Raw genomic sequence first — 22,307 nt, 5'->3', positions numbered from 1 at the left:
CCATAGCCTAAGTTTCCTGCAGAAAGCCTCCCTTCATTCCCAGACAACCGCAGTCAAGCTAAGGACTTTTGCTGATGAGCTGAGGCAGAGTTCCCATCTTCTCTGACCCTGGGCTTTTTGCCATCCTCAGCCCTTGGGCCTTTCAGCTCCACTTCCAACTCTTCAAGACCCAGGGTTGCCTAGATATCCAAGGGTTTGGGAGCCCCTGACCTGACCTCATAGTTCCTGACTCCTTGGTGAGGTAACTCAGTGGTGACTGGGTATCCAGAAGCTTGGGAACCTCAGCTTCAGCATCCTACATCTTAGACTGTGATTACCCAGACCCTGAGCAGACTTGGGCCTTCCCTAAAGCCCAGCACCCAGTGGCAGCAGTGCATGGTAAACACAGTCAAATTTTGCTTCTCCAGCAGGTCCTCTGCACCCAAGCAGCAGGGTGGAATACAGTCCCTCAGAGACTCAGTTTTCATCACAAACAATTTTAAACTTTTTCATTCTTATGAGTACCTAGATGGACATTCAAACCTCATGCATGGGTTGGTGTAATTCTGGAAGATAAAGAGCTGCATTATGTATTCCAAGCTGTTTAGCAGACCCGGTACCTCCTCATTAAATAGTAGAAACTTCCCATTGCAATTTAGTGACAACCAAATGTGGCACTCCCATTTTTAACATGTGTTCCAAGGGAGGGTATTAATTCCACAGGACCACAAGTCACTCAAGCCACTCAGGCCACTAATGCACCTAAGACCTCATTCCCATTTATAAAACATTCATTTTTGATTTGACTATTTTACACACTTGTTGCATAAATTTTAGTCATTTTCACACCTGCTTCCCCTTCTCACCCCCTCCTTCACTGGAACTCCTCTTCTAAAAAAGTCTCAGCTTTACTTTCATGTCTCCATTTTGAGTGTTGCTCAATGAGATTGCTAAGGATCGCTTGCCTGAGTGTACATGGTGGTCCCTCTCACTTTTATTCTATGGTGTACCTTTGAGAGACTCTGTTTATTTCTACTTGAAACAGAGAATGATCATGTTGGTTGAGTAAAGAGTATATACATAAATTCAGAAAAAGTACATATGTATATATACATATATATATATATATTCAAGCACACATATTTAAATGAATTCACACATATTATATATGTAATACACATATATATCTCTATCTATCTATCTATCTATCTATCTATCTATCTATCTATCTAATCTATCGTCAGAAACCTGACTTAGTGGTACTGTCACTGATGTGATTTGTAAACTTTGTTCCTTATTCTGCACATTGTTAGCATCTTTAAATACAAATTTTGAAAACAATATGGTTTAAATAGCATTTAAAGCGAGACCTATAGCCTCAAGGGGGACTAAATTCATTAGATTCTAATATTTTCATCCCATCTAGTGAAGGGTTGACACTTCTTTTAAGATTCCTTAAATTTAGATTAGACTCTGAAACAAGTGATCCTGATTTATAAATATACCTTTTTATTTGACAACATTATACATTTTATTTTTTAAATCAAGTGTTGTTTTAAATTGCATGTTTGTTTTAGGTGATACATAATTCCTACAGTCATCCTAATGTATCAAGGACTTCTACTGCTAAAACAGTAATTACTGCAAACATTGCAAAGCACAGTACTGAGGGACAAAAATTTTGTAGAACTGGCTTCTTGCATTGGCATTTTCTTTTGTGTGTGTGATCTTACTTGTATTTTAATTTTACAGCAAATTAAATAACCGTACATAATATTTTAAAAGTGGAAAGTATAATTCTGCCTGTGACAGAAGAAAGATTCTAGAAATATTAATTGTATTGGACTAATGAGAACCACAGAGGATTAAAAAGAAGAACATAATTCTTATTCCCATTGTTTGTTGCATCACTAAGCTCAGTATAACTCTGCAACTATTAGATATATATTTCTTGAATGAATGTCTTTTGAATAAAAGGATGATTATGAAGATTTTCTCAATTTACCAAATCTCTTGAAAGTCAGAGAAAACATTTCTATTTTCACTGTACACGATGAAGCAAGATAAATATAAGTGTCATTTGTATGCAATGATGCACTTTTAAAACGTGGGAGGCAGAGTGATGGAGTGGAAAAAAAATAGATGTTTTCTCTCAGTAGCACTTTGAATGATAACTTGTAGATCTTCTCAAACCTGGAATAGGGATTCTCCTGCTTAATATAGACTTTGGTACATGGTAGGTGTTCAACAGAGGTAGTTCTATACTATTAATTGTGAAGACTTGTTCTATTAGTACCCTAAACTTCTGAGGAAATTTTAAATATTCTTAAGAATCTTTTATTTGTTTTATAAAGATTTCTGAATTTGGAAAGTAGTATAAGTGCGCAGTTTTGATTGTCATGTGATATTATATAAATAATATATAGCAGTGTCGGTGAGAAAATATCCATTCAAAAGAGACAATTCTGATTTTGTAATACAGATCATTGTGTCTGTCCTTAACGTGGGCTAGAACAGACACGGTGAAAAGTGTGTGGTGCATTGACAAGTTTGCCCAATGTGTCAAGTAGTGGGATTTGTTAGAAACCAGCAACAATCACAAAAGGCCACCATCCTCTTGACCCCACCAAGGGGAATCTAGAGCCCAGGTCTTTTCTATGCACAAGTAGCCCAGCCCGGCCGAAGCCACACCCCCAGAATAGTCCTCCAATCGGCTGCGCCGCGCTAGCCCGGCCCTCGAGTACCACGTGACGCAATCCAGCCCGCTTCCGGCGCGTCGCGGGCGGCTGACGTCCCCGGCCGGCGTCGCGTCAGGGCTGGCCGGCGGCGGTGGCGGCGGCGGCGGCGGCGGCGGCGGCGGCGGCGGCGGCGGCGGCAGCGGCGGCAGCGAAGGTGGCTGCGATGGTAGCGGAGCCGGAGTGGGCTTGAGGGCTTCCTCCCGCGTTTCCTCGGGCCGACGCGGCGCCGTGGGCCCGGCTCACTCGGCTCCCGCTCCCTCCCTTGCTGCTGCCCGGGCAGACTCGAACGAGGCCCGCGCTGGCCGCCCTGACGCGCCCCGGCTCGGCCCCGGACGGCCCGGCTGCTGTGCGGAGACGAGGCCGAGTCGGTAAGAGGCGGCGGAGGGGCCTGGAGGCTGCCGGGTCCCCGGGTCGCGCTCGCGCCCGCGTTGCTCTCGGCCGGCGTCCCGCTCCCTGCCATCCGCTGACCCTATTGTCTGCGCGCCGCCGCGCTACCCCCGCTTTCCTTCCCTTGCCGGGCCAGCGGCTGTCAACCTGCAGCTCCCGGGCTCCGGGCCAGCCGCGCCGCGGCCTTTCCTGGTTCCCCTTGACACCCCTGCGAGCCCGCCTCGTCCCCCTCTGCTTAGCTTCGCGGTCTTTCCTTCACCGCTCTCTAGCTCTGTGTGTCTGTCTCTTTCCTCTCACTGTCTTCTCTGCAAACTTCCACCACCCTTACTTAACATCGCACTCTTTTTACCGCTTTCTGGTCTCTTCATTCCTCTTTTTGTTTCATTCTCCCCTTTCTCGCTCCCTGTTCCATAGTTTCACTTTAAGGGTCTGTCCAATAGATTGTCTTTCGTAAAAGTTCCTAATTCTGCCGCCTCCCTCATTCTCCCGTCTCCTCACAAGAGAATGGAAATCGTCCCTGCCTTTTGAGGTGCCTCATTCCTGAGAGTCACAGGGGGATTAGATTTACAGGCTGGAAGTTTGATCTTAGGAAATGTTAGCATAACTGGCAAACTGCCTCTTCGGATTCTATTTCTGTACATTGAAGTAGCAGCCTTGTATGTTGCACACTTACAAAATTTCTATTTAAAATATTTATGTTTGTTGCCATTACACCTAGTGTGTCCTGGCTATGAATCTTAACCTCACTGATGCCATGTCAGGATATTCTATATCCCCTTAGGCACGACCTTGTAAACTTGATCCCCCATATTTTTGTAACAAGCGTTGATGCTATTTCTTTTCTTCCCTTTTCAGATAAAAAAAAAAAAAAAAAAACCAAACAAACAGGAAGGGACATTTGGAATTCTGTTTGCTGTTAGGTTTTACCTGTTTTAAACAGTGGCTAAAACATTATAAGATTTTTCGTTTGTGTGGGTTTTTTTTTTTTTTTTAAGCTAGAAAGATCCTAGTGAGTAGTAATGTAAGAACATATTTTAAGCATCTCCCTCCAACAAGAGCAGCGTTAGATTCCTGGTTACCAACCCGTTGTATTTTGATGAGACCGCGATTACCAGTTATTATTTTCATCCCACTATTGATACCTTGAGAATATATGCATTCTCTTCAAATACTCGGTAGTCAAAAAGGCTGCACGTGTGCTAGGCAAGCCAGTGTGGCCAAAAGATCATTAAATACTTAATGTAAATGGGCTAGAGTGAAGTAATGACTCCTCTGCAGGGTTTTTTTTTTTTTAATTATTATTTTTTTTAATGAGAAACTTTTTTAAAATTGTCATTATGGGCACAATGTTGAGTTAATAATAGAAACCTTACCCAGAGTCTGGCATAATTTGATTATTAAATGTGAAATTTAAGAACAATCATTTGAAGCCGGGCATGGTGGGGCACACCTTTAATCCCAGCACTCGAAATCCCAGCACTCGGGAGGCAGAGGCAGGCAGATTTCTGAGTTTGAGGCCAGCCTGGCCTACAAAGTGAGTTCCAGGACAGCCAGGGCTACACAGAGAAACCCTGCCTCGAAAAACCAAAAAAAAAAAAAGAAAGAAAGAAAAAGAAAAATCATTTGCAAGTCTTTATGTTAAAATGATGCTATGGTGTGCTGCTGAGATAGTATGCACTAACTACCCTGATCTTCCAGAAAGGTTGGTGAAACTCCTCCCTGACACAGTGCTTGTCTACTGCTGTCTCCACGGGTTGTATGTTTTGACATACTAAATGATTTCTGGAAATTAAGTGGAAGACAATTAAGCTGCTCCCTTCAACACTTTCAGTAAACACAAGTGTCTTCACTTTAAAACTCACAGCGTTTTCAGCCTTCCCTGGGTGGCTCTTTCCTGAGCATTTTTTTTTTTTTTCAGCTAAGGTTTGAGGCATTTTAGCTATTAGTCTTAATAGCTGTCGATTCTCTTTAGCTGTTTTTCCTTTCTGTATTTATCTTTTATAAATGCCCTACCAAAATTGCCTTCATGTTGCATCCTACCTATAAGTTTTGGTGATTGTTCAATTAAAAGTCTGGCAAATATTGTAACGTCCAATGTATTATTTTGAAAATTAGTTAAATTCTGTCCCTTTAAACCATGTTCCATGTGCATCTCATGCATTAGGATCTAACTTTCTTTTTTCCTCTTGAGGTAGTGGAAAGAAAATACTGAAGAATAGGATCTCAAGATGAGTAAAAAGCCCCCAAATCGTCCTGGAATCACTTTTGAGATTGGTGCTCGTTTGGAGGCACTGGACTACTTACAGAAATGGTATGGAAAATAACAGAATATCGACCCAAAGCACAAAATTTGTAGCTTTAATAAGTCACTTGCTATTCTAACCACATGTCAGTCGCATTAGTGTATTCAACCCTGAATACACATACACATTGGGTTTAGGGTTAGCATTTAAATACTTCAGACATTGTACAGTGCTTTAGCTGTTTGAGATTTGAAATTGTTTGTCTAGAGTAAAGGGCAGATAGAGAGGATGTTACCATTGAATAACTAACAGAGTTGCATTGGCAGAAGTCAGGGAAGGCTAATTCACACATTTAGCTTCCTAAAAATTTGTATAAAAACCATGATGTGTTTGTTTTCTTGATGTTTACAAGATAAATATTAATGATGAGGACTTGTACTTTCACAGGGTACATGTCCATCCTTTGCTATCCTACTGAAAACCAAATCACGACCTAACCTCCTCCTCCCTTAAAGAGCAGAACCTCAAGTCATGTTGTAGCTGACTGTTGTCCCAGAAAGGCAGTCCTCTCAGAATGGCACTTTCTCCTCTTCTTCTGGTCATCTGTGGCAGGTTGTCAGTATAAACACCCCATGCATATATATCACTGACATAGTGGTGTAGGAAAGGGTGAGATGCTAGTGTTCTGTCCACGTGGCTAGAGGGGGGAAACAGCATTCAGGGGTCACTGGCTCACAGAGCACTTAGGATAAGGGGATGAGTTGCTCGTTTTGATTAGTGGCTCATCACTCTGCCTTCTAGGCTCTTGTTGTCTTCTTGTTGCCATTCTTGGGCCACTGAGAGGAGCATTTGATAGGTTCTGCCTGGGACCAGTGTTGCCTTTGCTCCCTTCTGACACTCGTTTGTTTTGGAGAAGGGCCTAGCATAACTACTCCAGGACTTTATTCACTACACACTGTGACTTTTTCTCTCACCATAGCTTTATTAAAGCCATAATGAGAGCCAGTAGATTTGCTTCTAATACTTTGCATTCGGTCTACTTACTGAATAGGCAATGGCAGGCAGAAACCTTGTTTATTCATATTATTGACTTGATAATAGCCTTGGGCTTTTATTAACATCTAGCCTTAGACCTTAGTAAGTCTATATCACTAGCTTAATGGCCTCACTTTTGGGTTCTTCTGTACTCACAGAGGTTGAGTACCACAGTTATTTTGCCTCTTTCCCCTAGCTACTCAGTGGGTAGTTCTTTTAAGGAGCCCGTTTCTTACCAGGTTAATATATATATATAGTGTTTTCTTGAACTTGGGATAGTTCTTTTAAGGAGCCCATTTCTTACCAGGTTATATATATAGTGTTTTCTTGAACTTGGGATGCACCTGAAAGATAGGCTTCATCATAGCAAGAGAGATTTAAAAAACAGTGTCTCGATTTTACCAAATGTCAGCAAGGATGTTTTGGTGACAGTGGTGATATACTCCCAACTACAAAATAATGGATTTACACTGTGCAGCAAGAGATGCCACTTTGTTCAGGACTTAGCTTTCTTGGTTGTGGTTAGCCAAGATTGGTTTACTGTGAAAATATACAATTAAATTTTTGTGAGATATGAATATAAAGAACCTTTTTTTGTGTGTGAATCTTTACTGTTTTCTTAAAGTTACTGCTTTTGTGAATAACAAGTTATTTCATATTCATATATTCTCATAGGCTTCTCAGCCAACAAAGTGCCAATGAGCTAGTGTAAAGCTTTAAAGAAGCACATAGTTTATTAGTTCATGCTATAGTTTTTGGGGACACTAATGTAGCTTTAAGTTTTTTCAAAACCTATTTTTAAATGCTTTAACCTCCCTTAGAGCCTATCACCTACTAGGTAAAAAAAAAAAAAAAAAAGATAAGGGGAAAGTGTACCTGTGTAGAAAGATTCTTTGGAACAACTCCTGTTCTTTTTTTTTTTTTTTTTTTTTTTGATTTTTAATATTTTTATTACATATTTTCCTCAATTACATTTCCAATGCTATCCCAAAAGTCCCCCATAGCGCCCCCCACTTCCCTACCCACCCATTCCCATTCTTTTGGCCCTGGCATTCCCCTATATTGGGGCATATAAAGTTTGCAAGTCCAATGGGCCTCTCTTTCCATTGATGGCCGACTAGGCCATCTTTCGATACATATGCAGCTAGAGACAAGAGCTCCGGGGTTCTGGTTAGTACATCATACAACTCCTGTTCTAACTGACTTTCCAAAGAACCCTTAAGTTTGCACTTCATACTAATGTAATTTTGACCTCGATGTATAAGGGGTTTAATTTTGGTGATGAAGTGTCCTCTAATTCTGTGGCTGTTATATTTTGATTCAGTAACTAAATTCAAAAAATATTTTTATAGAAATACTTGTTCAGACCTTATTTGAGTATACTTTAGTGTCTTATACTTCAGAGTATAATTTCTGAAAGCATGTTAGAGTTGTAGCTTTTCAACAAGAGAGTCATGCTAACTAGGTTTTAAGGTCTACATGTATTTCTAGTAAGTCCAGTGATGATGGCCCTATTGAGATATATTGGCCAGTAGACCATGTTTACTTATTTGTTCTCAAGACATGTACACTGAACCATGTACTGTGGAATTATGGTATCACATATGGGTAGGTACCTTTCCTTTTAAAAAGAAGTATTAGAGAGGCTTCAGAGATGGATCAGTTTAACCACTTAAGTGGGCTTGAGTTAACCAGTTAAACTTAAGTTCAAGCAGTTAAGGGAGCTTGCTGCTTTCCCATAGGATCTAAGTTTACTTTCCAGTGCCCATGTAGAAAGGCTCACAACTGCCTATGATTCCAGCTCCAGGATATATGATGCTTTCTTCTGGCTTTTGAGAGTACTCTAACTCACATGCACATACATATATACATATACAATTTTAAAAATATTTTTAAGATATGTTTATTTTTCTTGTTTTATGTATAAGTCTCTTACCTGCTTGGTACCTGAGGAACTCATAAGAGGGCCTTAGAGATGGCTGTGAACCACTCATATTATAGGTGCTGGGAAATGACCAGGTCCTTAGAGCAGCCAGTGCTCTTAATCAGTGAGCCATTTCTCTAGCCCATTCCCCCACTTCATACACATGAATTAAAGAGGGGAGTTGCGGGGCAGAACAAGCCAAGCATAGTAGCACACTCCCAGCAACTTAGAGGGCTGAAGTAGGCATACAGCAAGTTCAAGGTCAACATGGCAACTTAGTGTGACTAATTCAAAATAATGTATCCAGGTTTGGGGAATTTAGCTTTGTGGTGGAACACTTGCCTAGCATGTACAGAGCCTTGAGTTCAGTCTCCTATACCAGCCACTCAAGCAGAAAACAGCATCAAAAGCACAAAGTAGATAATAGTGGAACACTCAAAATGCCAGTTAATTTCATCTGTATATACAAGACTTTTATGTATAAGAAAGGAAAATATATTACTGTTCTAGTAATAAAAAGACATGCTAAATTTAGTGGGATGAAATAAACTAAGGGTAAGTTCCTCTTTTTAGGTTTAGGAAGATATAGTTTACTAGGAGACTTAAATCTGTTTCTTAGGAAGAGTACAATCAGTACAGAGCAGCCAGTACTGCATATTAGATAGCTTCTCTTGGGGAATTCATATATACAACGTAGAGACTGTTGTTTCCTGTTTTCAAAGTAAGCATGCAGCTACCTATAAAAGTCACTGATGGCTTGATTGATCTATCTGCACTACTGAATGCAGGCCCTGAGAAGTCATTCTGCTGTCTGACATTTTTACTTTGTATCTGCTTTTGTTACCTACATTCTATACAGACTAAACCTTTGCTGAAAATGGATATCAAATTTTTAAATATTTTGTCATTCTTTTACTAAAAGTAAACATTCTTTTACTTTATTTTCTAAACAATCTGCATAACTATTGTGCTAGATTAGCTAATGTAATCAGCTGTTTTTAAATTATACTTTTCTATTATATTTTCCACTGTTAGCTATGTCTACTCATACCTTGACATTGAGTTTTATCTTTGGAGTACATAGGAATACCAAAACAGGTATTTTCGTATAGGAATATATTTGGAGAAAAAAATGTTCATAATAAAGTTATATTGGAGACACTTAAGTGGATGGTTTTCAATTTATGCATTTATTTATTGATCTGATAAGTATGGGCAAATTCTCGTTTGTTTCGAAGTAACATTGGCTATTATATATACAATATTTTAGGATCAAATAAATATATCTGAACTTACTTTGAATTCTACAGTTTCAAATTTAAAACATTGACATAAATACAAGGGGGCATCTGAAAATGAACCTCTGTGAATCAGAAGACTTCAGTGTCCGGGCGGGGTTTTTTTTTTTTTTTTAATATTTTTTATTAGGTATTTTCCTCATTTACATTTCCAATGCTATCCCAAAAGTCCCCCATACCTTCCCCCCCACTCCCCTACCCACCCACTCCCACTTTTTGGCCCTGGCGTTCCCCTGTACTGGGGCATATAAAGTTTGCAAGTCCAATGGGCCTCTCTTTCCAGTGATGGCCGACTAGGCCATCTTTTGATACATATGCAGGTTTTTAATAGACTTTAGTGTTGGCATGAGAGTAAGCTAGACGCACAGGATAGATACGTCATTGTAGCCAGCTGTGAGAGTATAGTCTCTGAGATACTCACTACATCCTCCTATTCCTGTAGACTTTTCTAGATTGCAGAACACTGGTACACAAATTGTCATTTAACCATGTGTAGTATAGCTGATAATTGATAAAACTTGTTTTAACAATTTAACTGCTGCCTTTTGATTAAGTTGTTACTCTGCAGTCAGTAGTTTATTTATGAGAACACACCAGATGGAGTGATATGCTGTTAGTCTTACAATATTTGAAATACACCCAAAGTATTCAGAAGAGTTCTGCTCTTCTGACTTCTTTTGGAATATTCCTATTAATTCTGTTCTAGATCTAAAGAAAAGGAAAGTGAGAGATTAAAAAGTGTGGCAATGTCTCTAATTATGAGAGTTTGCTAGAACAGTTTAAATTTGAGTTGGCAAATGCTATTCCCACACATTTGGAGGGTTTGAACTCTGGAACATTTGCAAATGTGTTTTAGTTGTTCACCAACAGAATTTTAAAAGTGTGAAAAAATTCAAGAAGTTGAGATTATAGTAGTGACAGATACATTCTAATTGAAAATGCATGCATTTTTTTAAATAAAAGAATGCCCCTGAAAATTAGTCATTGTAATGAGTTTCAAGTTTTTAGGAGCATTAGGTGAATACTTTCAAGATCCAGATTCTTTAGCTGATACTAACAGAGCTTTTTTCCTTTTCCATTTGGAGTTTCCAAAGATTTTCTTTTTTAATACTTGAAATATAATTACTTTGAATCATTCACTGTGATTGACAGCCTTATTTCTGCTGTAGACTCAGAAAAAAAAAAGTATTGCATGTGTAATATAAACATAATTGAATTATATATTAGGTTCTTAAGTCTACAAAAAATATCTGGGAAGTACAGTTTAAGCCCTAGATTGAAATGATAAGAACTTTCTTTTAAATTCTGATCTACTTTAATCATTAAGTGGGCATATAAACACTTTAAACTTTCCACAAACCAGAGCTGTGCCTACTGTGTTTAGATGCTAATGATGAAGTTTATTCCCTTTCTTTAAAAAAGTATGAAAAAGAGGGCTCAGTAGTTCAGAGTACACCTGGTCCTTCTGTTCTTGTTCTTAACCACATGTGCTCAGTATATTGATGAATTTTTTAATTCATTTTTTTCTGATACACAAAGCTTTTTTCTTTGAAAAGAGAAGTTATTGGGAAAAGTAAGTTTAATTCGAAGCAAGAAAATAGGTGTTGTAAATGCTTTTTTGTTATGAGCTTTGTGTCTCTGCTTTGATGTTCTAGTGGGAGTCTTTTTTTCCAATTAAAAGCCCAATTTCTTTTTTATCTATTTTTACCTTTTCTGAGTTGACAAATAATTTTACCTTACTTATAGATGTATCTGCCACATACTATGGCAAAATAGGTATGAAGAATTTATAGGTAGTTTTTCAAAACTGCTAGACACTCAGAAGAAAAAAATGTTCAGAAATACAATATAATTTAGAACCAAAATGTAAAGGAATGAAACATTTCAGTGATAGTTTTCATTCCAGGTGTAGTTTGATCACCAGTATAGTCCATTACCTCACAAAGATCTCCAAGATTTTAGCCTGTTTGCTAAATGTGCCTCGGCCAGCACTGTTCCTAACTTACCTAGTAGTGTATATATGTGGTATTTAAGAGCTTTCATGTGCCTTTGTTCTTAGAATTATAATTTTAGGCAAGGAAAGTTAATTTCAGGTCTTCTACTCCAATGACCTCCCTCCTGATTTTGGCCTAGAAGCCAATCTTCAAATGGGCAATTTAGTTTCCTGGCTTCCATCATAAATTTATACAAGTATGAAGGGGAATATCCTCAGGCTTCCTGTGCTTTATTTTGTGTGTCTGTGTCTCTGTGTGTTTAAAGGTGGTCATTATCCTACATATTCTTCTCAGCATTCTTATTAATTTGGTCATTGTTGACATATCATTTTCTGCATAGTGGCTGTTTACTTTGTGTGAGATAACAGCAATTTCAGACATGTTTGAATAAGAAGCAGACTATTTGCAAGAACAAATAAACAGATAAATTATTTTAATTTCTATATTGTCTTCACTGGTAAGAACCTGCTGGGTTTGAACCACCATTGTGATGAGTTACCCGTCTAGTGCATAATGCAGAATCTATAATGATTGGATAAATCATTTTTATAAACTAAAACACCCAAGTTCAAGGATCCATCATTTATAACATCTTTAACTTGAGCAAGTTATTGAACCTTTGGAAGCACTGGTGACTTCACTTTTTTTAAAGACAGTAGGGAGAGTTTGTTATGGTCTCTGTAATCCCAACACCCAGGAGGCTGAGATATGACCAGTTTAGTTGTATAGTAAGACCCAATCTCAAAAGCAAGTCATGGGAAAGTAGGATTAAAGCACACAGTATGCTAAAAGAGGTAAGGAACTTAGCATGGCTACTCCAACATGTCCCACATAGGTCTGGGACAAAGTAAGGTAGAGCCACGTGAAATAAGTCAATGGAAGACTGGAATTAATCAGTAGGGGCATAAACAAACCTCACTATTAGAAGGTATTTTAAATGCTTAATATTAAAGAGAATTAGAGAGCTGCAGCCTAGAATTTCTGACTTTACTGGCACAAATTTAAAAAGTATGGTTCTAGAAATCTGAACAAATTGTCCAAGGGAAATGAACTTTGAATCCAGTACCAAAGAGCTTGATTTGGTGAAGGTGGGAAGGAGTTCCTTTAATGCTTGTAATGTGGGAAGGAAATGGGGATAAAAATACGAAGCAGGTTGGAAGAAAAATTTCTACCAGCAAATGTCATAAGAGTAAGTAGATATGCAAAAATCTGAAAAAAAATCACTGATGAGAATTTAGGGTTCAGTGTTAGGATGTAGTTTTGACCTGCAATCTCTTTCTTCAGTCTCCTTGAGAATCAAGACTATTTTTTAACCCATTTTAAAATATGAACTTTGAATTGAGATTTTTTATCATTATTATATTTAAAGTGAAAAATTAGCATGCCAGTGTAGTTAGGGTGAATAGGTGAGGGAATTTTGAAAATTACAAAGCATAATATAAACTTAAAAGTGCTTCCAGGAAGCTAACAATATAAAAAAATGTTCTAAGTTACAAGCATTAGCTATATTTCCCTTAGTTATTTGGCAAGTAGTCATGTAACCCAACTGTCATAGGTAAGGCAGTTCTTAGCTTGGTTCCTGGCAGTCCTAGTAGGTTTTAGATATTTTTAGTGGACATATGTTGCAAATGAAAATTTCTGTTCACAGAACTGTTTTAGATTGCCAGTCTTTACCTTCTACAATTTCCAAACACTTAGAATATTCTTAATTTTGTTTCAAGTTTCTTTACTGCTATCCTTTAAAACTTCTCTACCTTGTCCAAGGTGATAGCTCTTTAAATGCTCTTTGTGTGTATTAGTATAATACCGTCATCACCCTTCTTGCCATGGTTTTGATCTCTCTCTCTCTCTCTCTTTCTCTCTTTCTCATTTTCTCAAATACAAACCTGTCCATTCCTAAATTACCAAAATTATAAATTTTATTACAAACATAAATAATATCATTAAAATATATAACTTGAAAACTTGTTAGTATATATTTTGAAAGTACCTTTGACATTTTGTTTACATGACATTTCAAAAAATTTGATAGCATATTCTGGTTGTATTTAGTGAGTTGTAGTTGTGAAGTATGTCCTTTGGATAATGTGCAAAAGATTCACAAGTCATGTAATAAACTAGATGACAAATCAGAATGAATTCCTTAAATACACATAATGCTTCTTTTACTGATGTTCTAAAATGATGTTTTAAAAATTAATTCATCAGACAATATTTCTGGCATAGCTGCATGCCTGTTTTCTCATGCCACTGCTCTCCAGGGACAGTTAGTAGAGCACTGGTAGTAGATTATCTTATCTTCCAGAAGATATTTGTCCATGGGCCTCTCCTATGATAAATATGAATAATACTATAATCATATACTATTCAATAAATTTATGGAAATATATATAATATAGAGTGATACTTATAAATGTATAATGTTATATAAGATTTGTGTTATAGTATATATTCTATATATTTAGTTATATGTTTATACACATAAACTTACCTTTTATTTAAATACATAAGTCATACTTACATATATATAATATGAATACATATGGGAAAGGTATATTTAGTCTAAAATAGGTAGAAACATAATAAAATCTAAAAATTCAATTCTGACTGGCTCTACTATTAGAAAAATTTGTTTCTCTGGCACAGATCTGCCCTGCTCTCCTCTCCCTTCCATATCCAGTGTCCAGGGTCTGTTTCCTAGAATACTCAAACTATTGAGCAGTGCGAGTGATGACAAGCTCTGCAGCCACAGCACCTGGGCTCAGGGCACACCCTTGAGCAACTTCTGTAAACACCTTCCTGTGTCTCTGCCTCCTTTTCCCCTGCCACGCCCTGCAGTGCTTCCCATACCTGAGCAAGGGGCCTGGCTTCTCCTATCTCATACTCTGAGACCTGGTTCTTAACAGTTCTTTTGCCTTCTTATCCAAGACAGCTGCTTCTCTCTTAGTAAGTAAGCAAAAGCAAGTAGAATTTTCCAGGGACAGTTAGTAGAGCACTGATCGGAGTAGTACATTATCTTCCAGAAGGTATTTGTCCATGGGCCTCTCTTTAAAATCTAAGTCAACTTAGGTGTGTCTGTCTGAAGAAAAGACATCTTCCTCTACACCAGAGACATTAGTTTTCAACAAAGAAATTCCCCACCCTCTTGACTTATTTGATAAGTTAAGACAATAAAGTGAGCAAATACAGTGATATATATTTGTATGTGTGTATACATGCATATATGTATATACACACACATAGTGAATATATATCTTATATAGCAAGTATAAGACAAAAATAAGATCCATGTGAGCTAGGATAGGAATTGACCAGCAGTGATTTCTTTTTAGACTGCTTGTGTTCCTGTGTTTTTCCAGCACTTGGGAGCTGATACTGTTCAGGTGAAGCTAACTTCTTTGACCAATGTCTTTAGCCAGTATCTGGTACTTACTGAATTACAGATTTAGTCTAGAATCTATGGGCACTGTTACTCTCTGAACAATTTTATACCAGTTGGAAACCTCAGTTATAAAATTACAGTATTTATTCTAGGCAGTGAAATTTCAAGAGTTTTGGGAAGATAAAATAATTTTTACTTTTGCCAATGGTGTTCCTGTGGTTGTAACTATAGCTTCAATTTAACTTGACTTTTAGAGGACTTACACATGGAAAGGCTCAAGTACTAACCCTAAAGCCAATTAGTATTAGCAAAAAATTAGATTAGCAAAAAATATTTTCCAGGTAGATCATTGGTATACTTTTATATTTTCATTTATATTAGTCTAAATGCCTATAATTTATTTTAGAGTGAACAGTTTTTTCTCCATTTATGGAAGTAGACTCTGTTTCCAGGCTTAAAAATAAAGGACTTAGGAAAAACAAGTTAACTCTCAGCAATACAAGCAGTTCATTCCATTTCTAAGTCAGTAAATCCCAGCAGACCAGAATCTCTGTACTGCATCCATTGTGTGCCTCAAGTCTCTCAAGGGTTAGGTGTGTCTTCTCACTGAGGTAGGACCAGGCAGTCCTCTGCTGTATATATGTTGGGGGCCTCGGACTCACTCCTGCATGCTGCCTAGTTGGTGACTCAGTCTCTGAGAAAGTTTGGGGGGTCCAGGTTAGTTTTGTTGGTCTTCCAGTGGGGTTAACCTCCTCCTCAACTTCTTCCAGCCTTTTCCTAATTCACCTTCCGGGGTCCCCAGTTAAATCTTGAAATAGAGCAGCTATGGAGATTCTCATCTTTCTGGCATCTTACCTGACACTATGGACTCTGAAATCCTAATCTCCCACTTAAATATTTTCCTGAATCATTCATAAATGTCTGAGGCTGAGCCTAATCACTATTCTTTATTTTAACAGCTTTCTGTGATTCAGCCTCTAAAACAAAAACATTAACACCACATCTTCCAAATTCAGGGAGAAAAAAAAAAACTTATGCTCAATGCACAGTCAATTATAGTAAAGCATACGTAGCATATGTAAATAATACATTCTTTAAGATAGTCATTTGTGAATGTATTTGCTCAACAAATTTTTTTACACTGTATATCAAAACATATACCATTAGTTTGGGCCATCTGCTGGAACAGAGGTATTGTTTTGCTGTATAGAGCTATATGTGAATTGCCATATTGTAATGTGCATCATACATGCATTATGAAGATCTTAGCATGCTTTTTCCTTCCCAAGGTGTAACCAATGGCCCAATTAAATAGAAGTCCTGTGCTCTATAGAACAAAGGATCACTTCATTAGCTTGCTATTTCAAAGCTCTAAGTTTGAAACAAGCTAACATGCCCAGTTTAATGTCTTTCTGTTCTTTATCGCTGTGTAGTTTATCATGTTGTCAGGTCAAATGGAGTATTACTTTTACCTTCAAGTGCCCTCAAGTCCTGGCAGGTCAATTTTGAGGACAGATTGCACATCTTGCTTTCCTTAATGACCTCACTCACTCTGGTTTCATCCAGATTCATATTTTTCAATAGTGTATCTTGTGTATTCATTGTAGCTGTACTCAGACTCTTAATCCTTGAAATATCCCACCAAGTTCCATGTGGACAGTGTCTCCAGGAACCTTCAATGAACTTCCCAGTGTTCCCAGAATTACTTAAACATGTGAAATGAGATTTTCTATTCACTTAGAAATTTTTCTATGTGTGTTTTAATCATTCATTCATACACACACACACACACACACACACACACACACACACACACACATACTTTGCCCCACTTTTATGATATGCAGTGGAAACTTGTATTGGTCTCTGCTTCTGCTTTTGTGTGAAATGTTTAGTCCTCATCTGTTAAAGCAAATTCTGTTATCCATAGCATGGACAGAGAACAAGATGCAGTGAATATAAGGAACAATCAATGTTTAGTTAGCAAAAACAAAGTCTGATACATAACAGTATTTCTCATCTACATCTCCTAACTGAGCTCAATGATGAAATGATAGAATTTAGAATTGTTTAAATCTACCAGCAGTGCTTTTCTTTGTTCTCACCTCTCTTTCCCTCTCCTTCCCTCTTCCTTTCTCCCCCTTCATTTCCAAGTGCCATGGACCAAAACTGAGCCCTCATTCTTGCTAGGCAAACCCTCTGCCACTAAGCTACACCTTCAGTCCTACCTTTGACTTATTAGTTGTTCAAGTGCATATATGTTGGACATTCTTGGTAATGTTTCTGACACCTTTAACCATCAAATTTGACTAGTGAAACTTGTTAAAAATTAAAGATTATCATCTTGTGCATTTGCATTTATTCTTGGCAGTAACCTAGGTATGCATATCATTCTCTAGGCAGTTATGTAGAGACTCTAACATGCTGTAACTTACCCTGAAGAGGTTCCTCAAGATGTAATTTGTTCTGGCTGTTGCTTCAAGCATCCTTTCAGCCAACAGAATTTAAAATATTTTAGGAAAACCATAAGTTGCTTAAAAATAACAATCTAGATTTACATTATTTAAATTCATTCAGATTCTGATTTTTTTTTTTTACTGAATTGAATCATGTTATGAAAATAGATATATATTTGAATCTGTTACTGTGGACTCTTTTTACTTTGAAGAATGTTTTAAACATACAGAGTTCCATACATTTAGAATTTGAAAGAACCTAGAGAGCAAAGCCAAGAGCTTTGGATTTTTCTTAACATCTGGGTGATGTGATAGGTAAAATTAAAAGCTCTTACCTTTTGAAAGAGGTTTATCAGTTTTTGAACTTAATAGATATATTTCTTCATAGTGCTTCAGTGGCTAGTAATGTTGAAAATATAGAGCAGCCTTGTTGAAAGTTTCTCTGTATGATATGATAATTTTCTATTTTAAAAATTAGAGCAACAAAATGTATCAAGGGGAAGACTACAAACTATGAACAGTGTAGTTTTGATTTTATGTGGCTGAATAGGCATGTCTGCACAGAAGTGTATTAATCTATGTTTTATTGGCTTGATGCTTTTCAGTAACAAAATGTTTCTTAACCCACTTCTCCCCTAAGACTAGGAAGTTAGATTAGAATGAGCCAACAGCCTTCATAGTTCTTAAGAAACATGAAGTCCGGCTGCCTTTAGCATTTACTTTCTTGCTGAATACTGCTCCAGTAGTTTCTGTGTGTTAGGGCTTTGCCAGGTGCTCAGGGCTATGATAAGGAACACAACTTAGGCACACCCAGCACTCATAGGCCTGAGCAGTATTCTAGCATCATGATCTTTAGCTATAAGTTGTCTCTAGACACGTTAAACATTTTGAGATAAAACAGGCTATATATTTCCTGTTTGATAAAGTCAAGTGCTTTATCTCCATTTGCTGAGAACAGCAAGAAGTCTTTAAGTAAGTAGCCTAATTTTGATCTAGTATTTCCCCAGCTTATTTGATGTTGGAAACCTTTTGAGACATATAAATGCCTCTGGCGATCACTCATCAGCACTTAGTTTTGGAGTCTATCTAGAGAGAATTTAAACAATCAGAGTTCCATAAGGTCAATGGAAAAGGGAGTCCAGGAAGTCAGCTTAGATCATTACATGTTGGACAAAGCCTGAACAATGAGAATGAACAGGACAAGAAAGGCAGGTTAGGCAAGCCAGGAAGGACAGAAGCACGGATGGATTGAAAAACACGATGTACGTGAAGAACTATGCAGTAACTCAATATCATACTACAAAATTAAGAAATCATCTCAGGAAAATTCAGTGTATTTAGGTGTGTAAACAACTTTGAACAACATGATTGACCTATAAAAGAGATGGTAACATCAAAGTTGCATAATAGCTTTATGTTTAAAACTTTTAAAAATACAACACAAAGTTTTGGATTTATTTTTAAAATAGAAAAATGTGAGATAAGCAATTACAGCTGAATTATCTCCCATGTGTGGCTATTGAGTTCATTTGTTACTCATAAACAGTTCTGTCATCTGCAAACATGTTAATGCAGGAATAATGGAATAGTACACTCCTTATTAAAAGTTTAAGTGAATTAATTTTTACTTTGAAATTATTCAAAGGATAACTAATCTACTTGTGAAGAAAAAGCAATCAAATACTTTAAAATTCACAATTTGGGGTTTTTCTTTCCTAGTATATGCTTACTATGGAAAAATAAAATGTTCTTAACACCATATAGAAAGGGATTTATAGTCTGGGGAAATCGATTGGTTGAAATGATAAAGTCTTGAGTTCTACTCCTAAAACCTGTGAACCAAAAACTGGATGTGGTATCCAGTACTGTAGAGGTGGCTATAGGCACATGTTCAGTACTGACTGTCCAGCCAGCCTACCTTATCTGGCAAGCTCTACATGAATGGTATTTGAGGAATGGTAGCTGAGATTGTCTTCTGGCCTCAGTGTTAATGGATACACACAGGCATGCACATACAGAAATGAACATATACACAAAAGGGAATATGTTGAAACATTTTAAAGCATAATTATATATACATATATATTTCTAAATCTTCATTTAACTTTTTACTTTGTATAGTATAAACATGGTATTTGAAGATTAATCTTCTATTCTGTTAGATATACCATTATTCATATAACTATAGAAAGTCTTCAGCTTTTCCAATCATATTTTTACAGAGTATCTATTTTACTGCAAATTATTCATTGTGTATTTATTTTCAGAATTGGGAGAATTAATAAGAAAGTAGGGATATCTTTACCATTTGACACATGCTGTGCATTAGCTTCTTAAACAGTATAGCACTTTACATTTTGTATTCAGAATATATTAGAGAATTTATTTTCTCAGTTCTGAGAAAAATCACTTAAAATGACAATAGTAATGTGTATTTTGTGTGTTCAGTAGTTTATGAGTATACTAACTTTTCTCAGTTTTAATGGTAAGTTGTACCCATTAAAATCTTTCTGCTTAATAATTTATATTTGACAACAGAAGGATTTTTCTTGATATGAAGCTTTTTAATTTTTTGAGGTATCCATCCCGAATTGAAAAAATTGATTATGAAGAAGGGAAGATGCTAGTCCATTTTGAGCGCTGGAGTCATCGATATGATGAGTGGATTTACTGGGACAGCAACAGGTTACGACCCCTTGAGAGACCTGCACTAAGGAAAGAAGGGCTAAAGGATGAGGAAGAGCTCTTTGTAAGTAGGAATCCTTTCCCAGTTGTTCCTTTCATAAATAATGACATTTTAAAAGGATCCTGTCAAATTTAACAGCTTTTTTGTTAATGTTATATTTATTATATTTGAAATTGATCTTAAAAGTTGTTTGAATAGGATTTTAAAGCTGGAGAAGAAGTACTGGCTCGTTGGACAGACTGTCGCTATTACCCTGCCAAGATTGAAGCAATTAACAAAGAAGGTATGCATTTGAAATGACCTGAGACTTAAATAGGACTGAGATTTAAATTTCAGTTAAGGTATATAATTGTCTCATATAACTTTTTTCTTGTTTTATACTGTTCTGTATGGATTTTCTGTTAGGACTCTCTATGGGAATATTTGTTAAATATTTCAGAGTGACATGGCTCACGACTTCCCAGCCTGAATCAAAATACGAGGTGTGTTAGTAAGATTTCCCATGAACCTAAGAAATCTTTTGGACAGAATATTAATCTTCAAATTTATTTATGTAATAAACTTGACTACAACTTAACTTTTTTAAAGGCTGCACACAATTAGTGACAGGTTCTTTGCAAGGACATATGATCTACTCAGGAGACACTTCAATAAAGTTGTGAAAGACACATAAGCTAGTGGAAGAAGAGCCAGAAGGGCTTTGTTTGCAATGAATTAGTAGGGACATGGTTGGACATCAGTACCTGAAAAATTTTAGAACCTTGCTTAAGGATTTGAATTTTGTTTGGAGGTGATAAAAGCAATGGAGAAAGTTTAAACTTTAGGTTCAAATTAAAAATAAGCTTGAAAGAAATAGAAGGTAAGATAGAAGGAACAAACATTTAAAAAGGGTGTAAGGAATTCAATATGAAAATATTGAATAAATTACAATAAATTTAAATACAATTTAAATTTAATAAATTACAATACTCTAACTGAGAACCATTATATAAGGATTTCAGTCCCATATATGGTTTCAGTGATTTGGAGCTGCAGATGAGACTGTAGTGCCATTTCTAGTGTTTAGCCACTCACTGCAGGAAGAGGTGGGAGACCACACTATATTGGGCCTGCAGGTTGTTTCCCCCTTTTCCTTTGGGTGCTTACACTTCTTTGAAGTGTATTTCATGCCTTATTTGCTTAAGTCTTATACCTAAGCATCCTCAATGTCCAGTATAGAGCCTAGCACAGAGTAAGTTAGTCAAGAGTGATATGGGCAGAAAGAAGTAATGATTATGTACTCTTGGGTGTTAAGATCCATCCCAAACCTAACAAAGTAAAAGTACTCAATGCTATAGCTAAAATCAGCTGAGTTGAGTATGGAACAGTTTAGGACTTGCAATAATTCCTAAGCATGTGCTTATGTAGTTGTGTACATACACACATATGCACTGTACTCAAACCACTGTCACTGTTTATCCTATTCTATTTATCCACAGTTTTTAAAACAAAATTAAGTTTATATTAGTAGAAATGGGATGCTACTAAAGTGTGGTTACTGCCATTTCTAGAGTAGTTCTAGGGAGTCTTTAGGAAATATTGATAGATTTTTTTTTAACTCTCCTTGAGAAATATTAATTTTGGTTTCTATATGTCCCACATGGTAGGTAAGCCTGCCTCTTTCTTCAAGGGGAAAAATGGGAATTGGGTAAATCCTCAGTTTATTGTAAAAGCAAAATGGAACTAACTAATGTGGACATTTAGATATTTGTGATACAGCTTATTCTGGTGAAGATAAAGCAGTACAAATCTACATACAAATCTTTCTAAAAATAAATATTTAGAAAGCAGTTTAACAGGATGACCTTTTACCAAAATAATAGGTTCCCTCTTGAAGCTATGATTTCCCTAGGCATAAATCTTGACCATGATAACTGTATCAGGCCTGAGCCTGTGGAAGGGCCTCAAGTCTAATCAAGAGATCAACATGGGAGCATGTTGTCTTGCCACTATTGCACTAATGAACACATTTTATTCGGTAGGTTAGTATTGTAGCTTGTATGGTAAGTCGATTGACTACTTTTCTCGCCCAGCATCCTGAACCCCCCTCCCTCCCCCCCCCCCCCCACAAACAGCAGTAATTCGACTGTGGGTTATTAAAAAACAGAAGTTAGAAGAAAGGTTATGGGTAGAGTTTGAAGGAAAA

General features: G+C 37.0%; 1 protein-coding gene across 13 annotated transcripts in view; it reads left to right on the top strand.

The window, feature by feature from the left end:
• Nucleotides 1–2,827: 2,827 nt before the first annotated feature.
• Phf20l1 (PHD finger protein 20 like 1) overlaps nt 2,828–22,307 on the top strand; it is a 68,111-nt gene continuing 48,631 nt past the window's right edge. For 12 of the 13 annotated variants that reach the window (XR_003834993.2, XM_029470084.2, XM_029470083.2 and 9 more), the window contains exons 1-4: nt 2,828–3,085; nt 5,296–5,415; nt 20,014–20,185; nt 20,321–20,405. Coding sequence is in view for 12 of the 13 variants with exons in the window: in XM_029470084.2 (XP_029325944.1) it covers nt 5,333–5,415; nt 20,014–20,185; nt 20,321–20,405 (340 nt within the window). In the remaining variant the exon portion in view is untranslated. The remainder of the gene's footprint in view (nt 3,086–5,295; nt 5,416–20,013; nt 20,186–20,320; nt 20,406–22,307) is intronic. The other variant, XM_029470077.2, reaches the window with a different exon arrangement.

The sequence above is a fragment of the Mus caroli genome, unplaced genomic scaffold (genome assembly GCF_978045245.1).
Source record: "Mus caroli unplaced genomic scaffold, Mus_caroli_1 scaffold_16, whole genome shotgun sequence".
Classification (NCBI taxonomy): Eukaryota; Metazoa; Chordata; class Mammalia; order Rodentia; family Muridae; genus Mus; species Mus caroli.
This window is presented reverse-complemented; position numbering and strand designations above follow the sequence as displayed.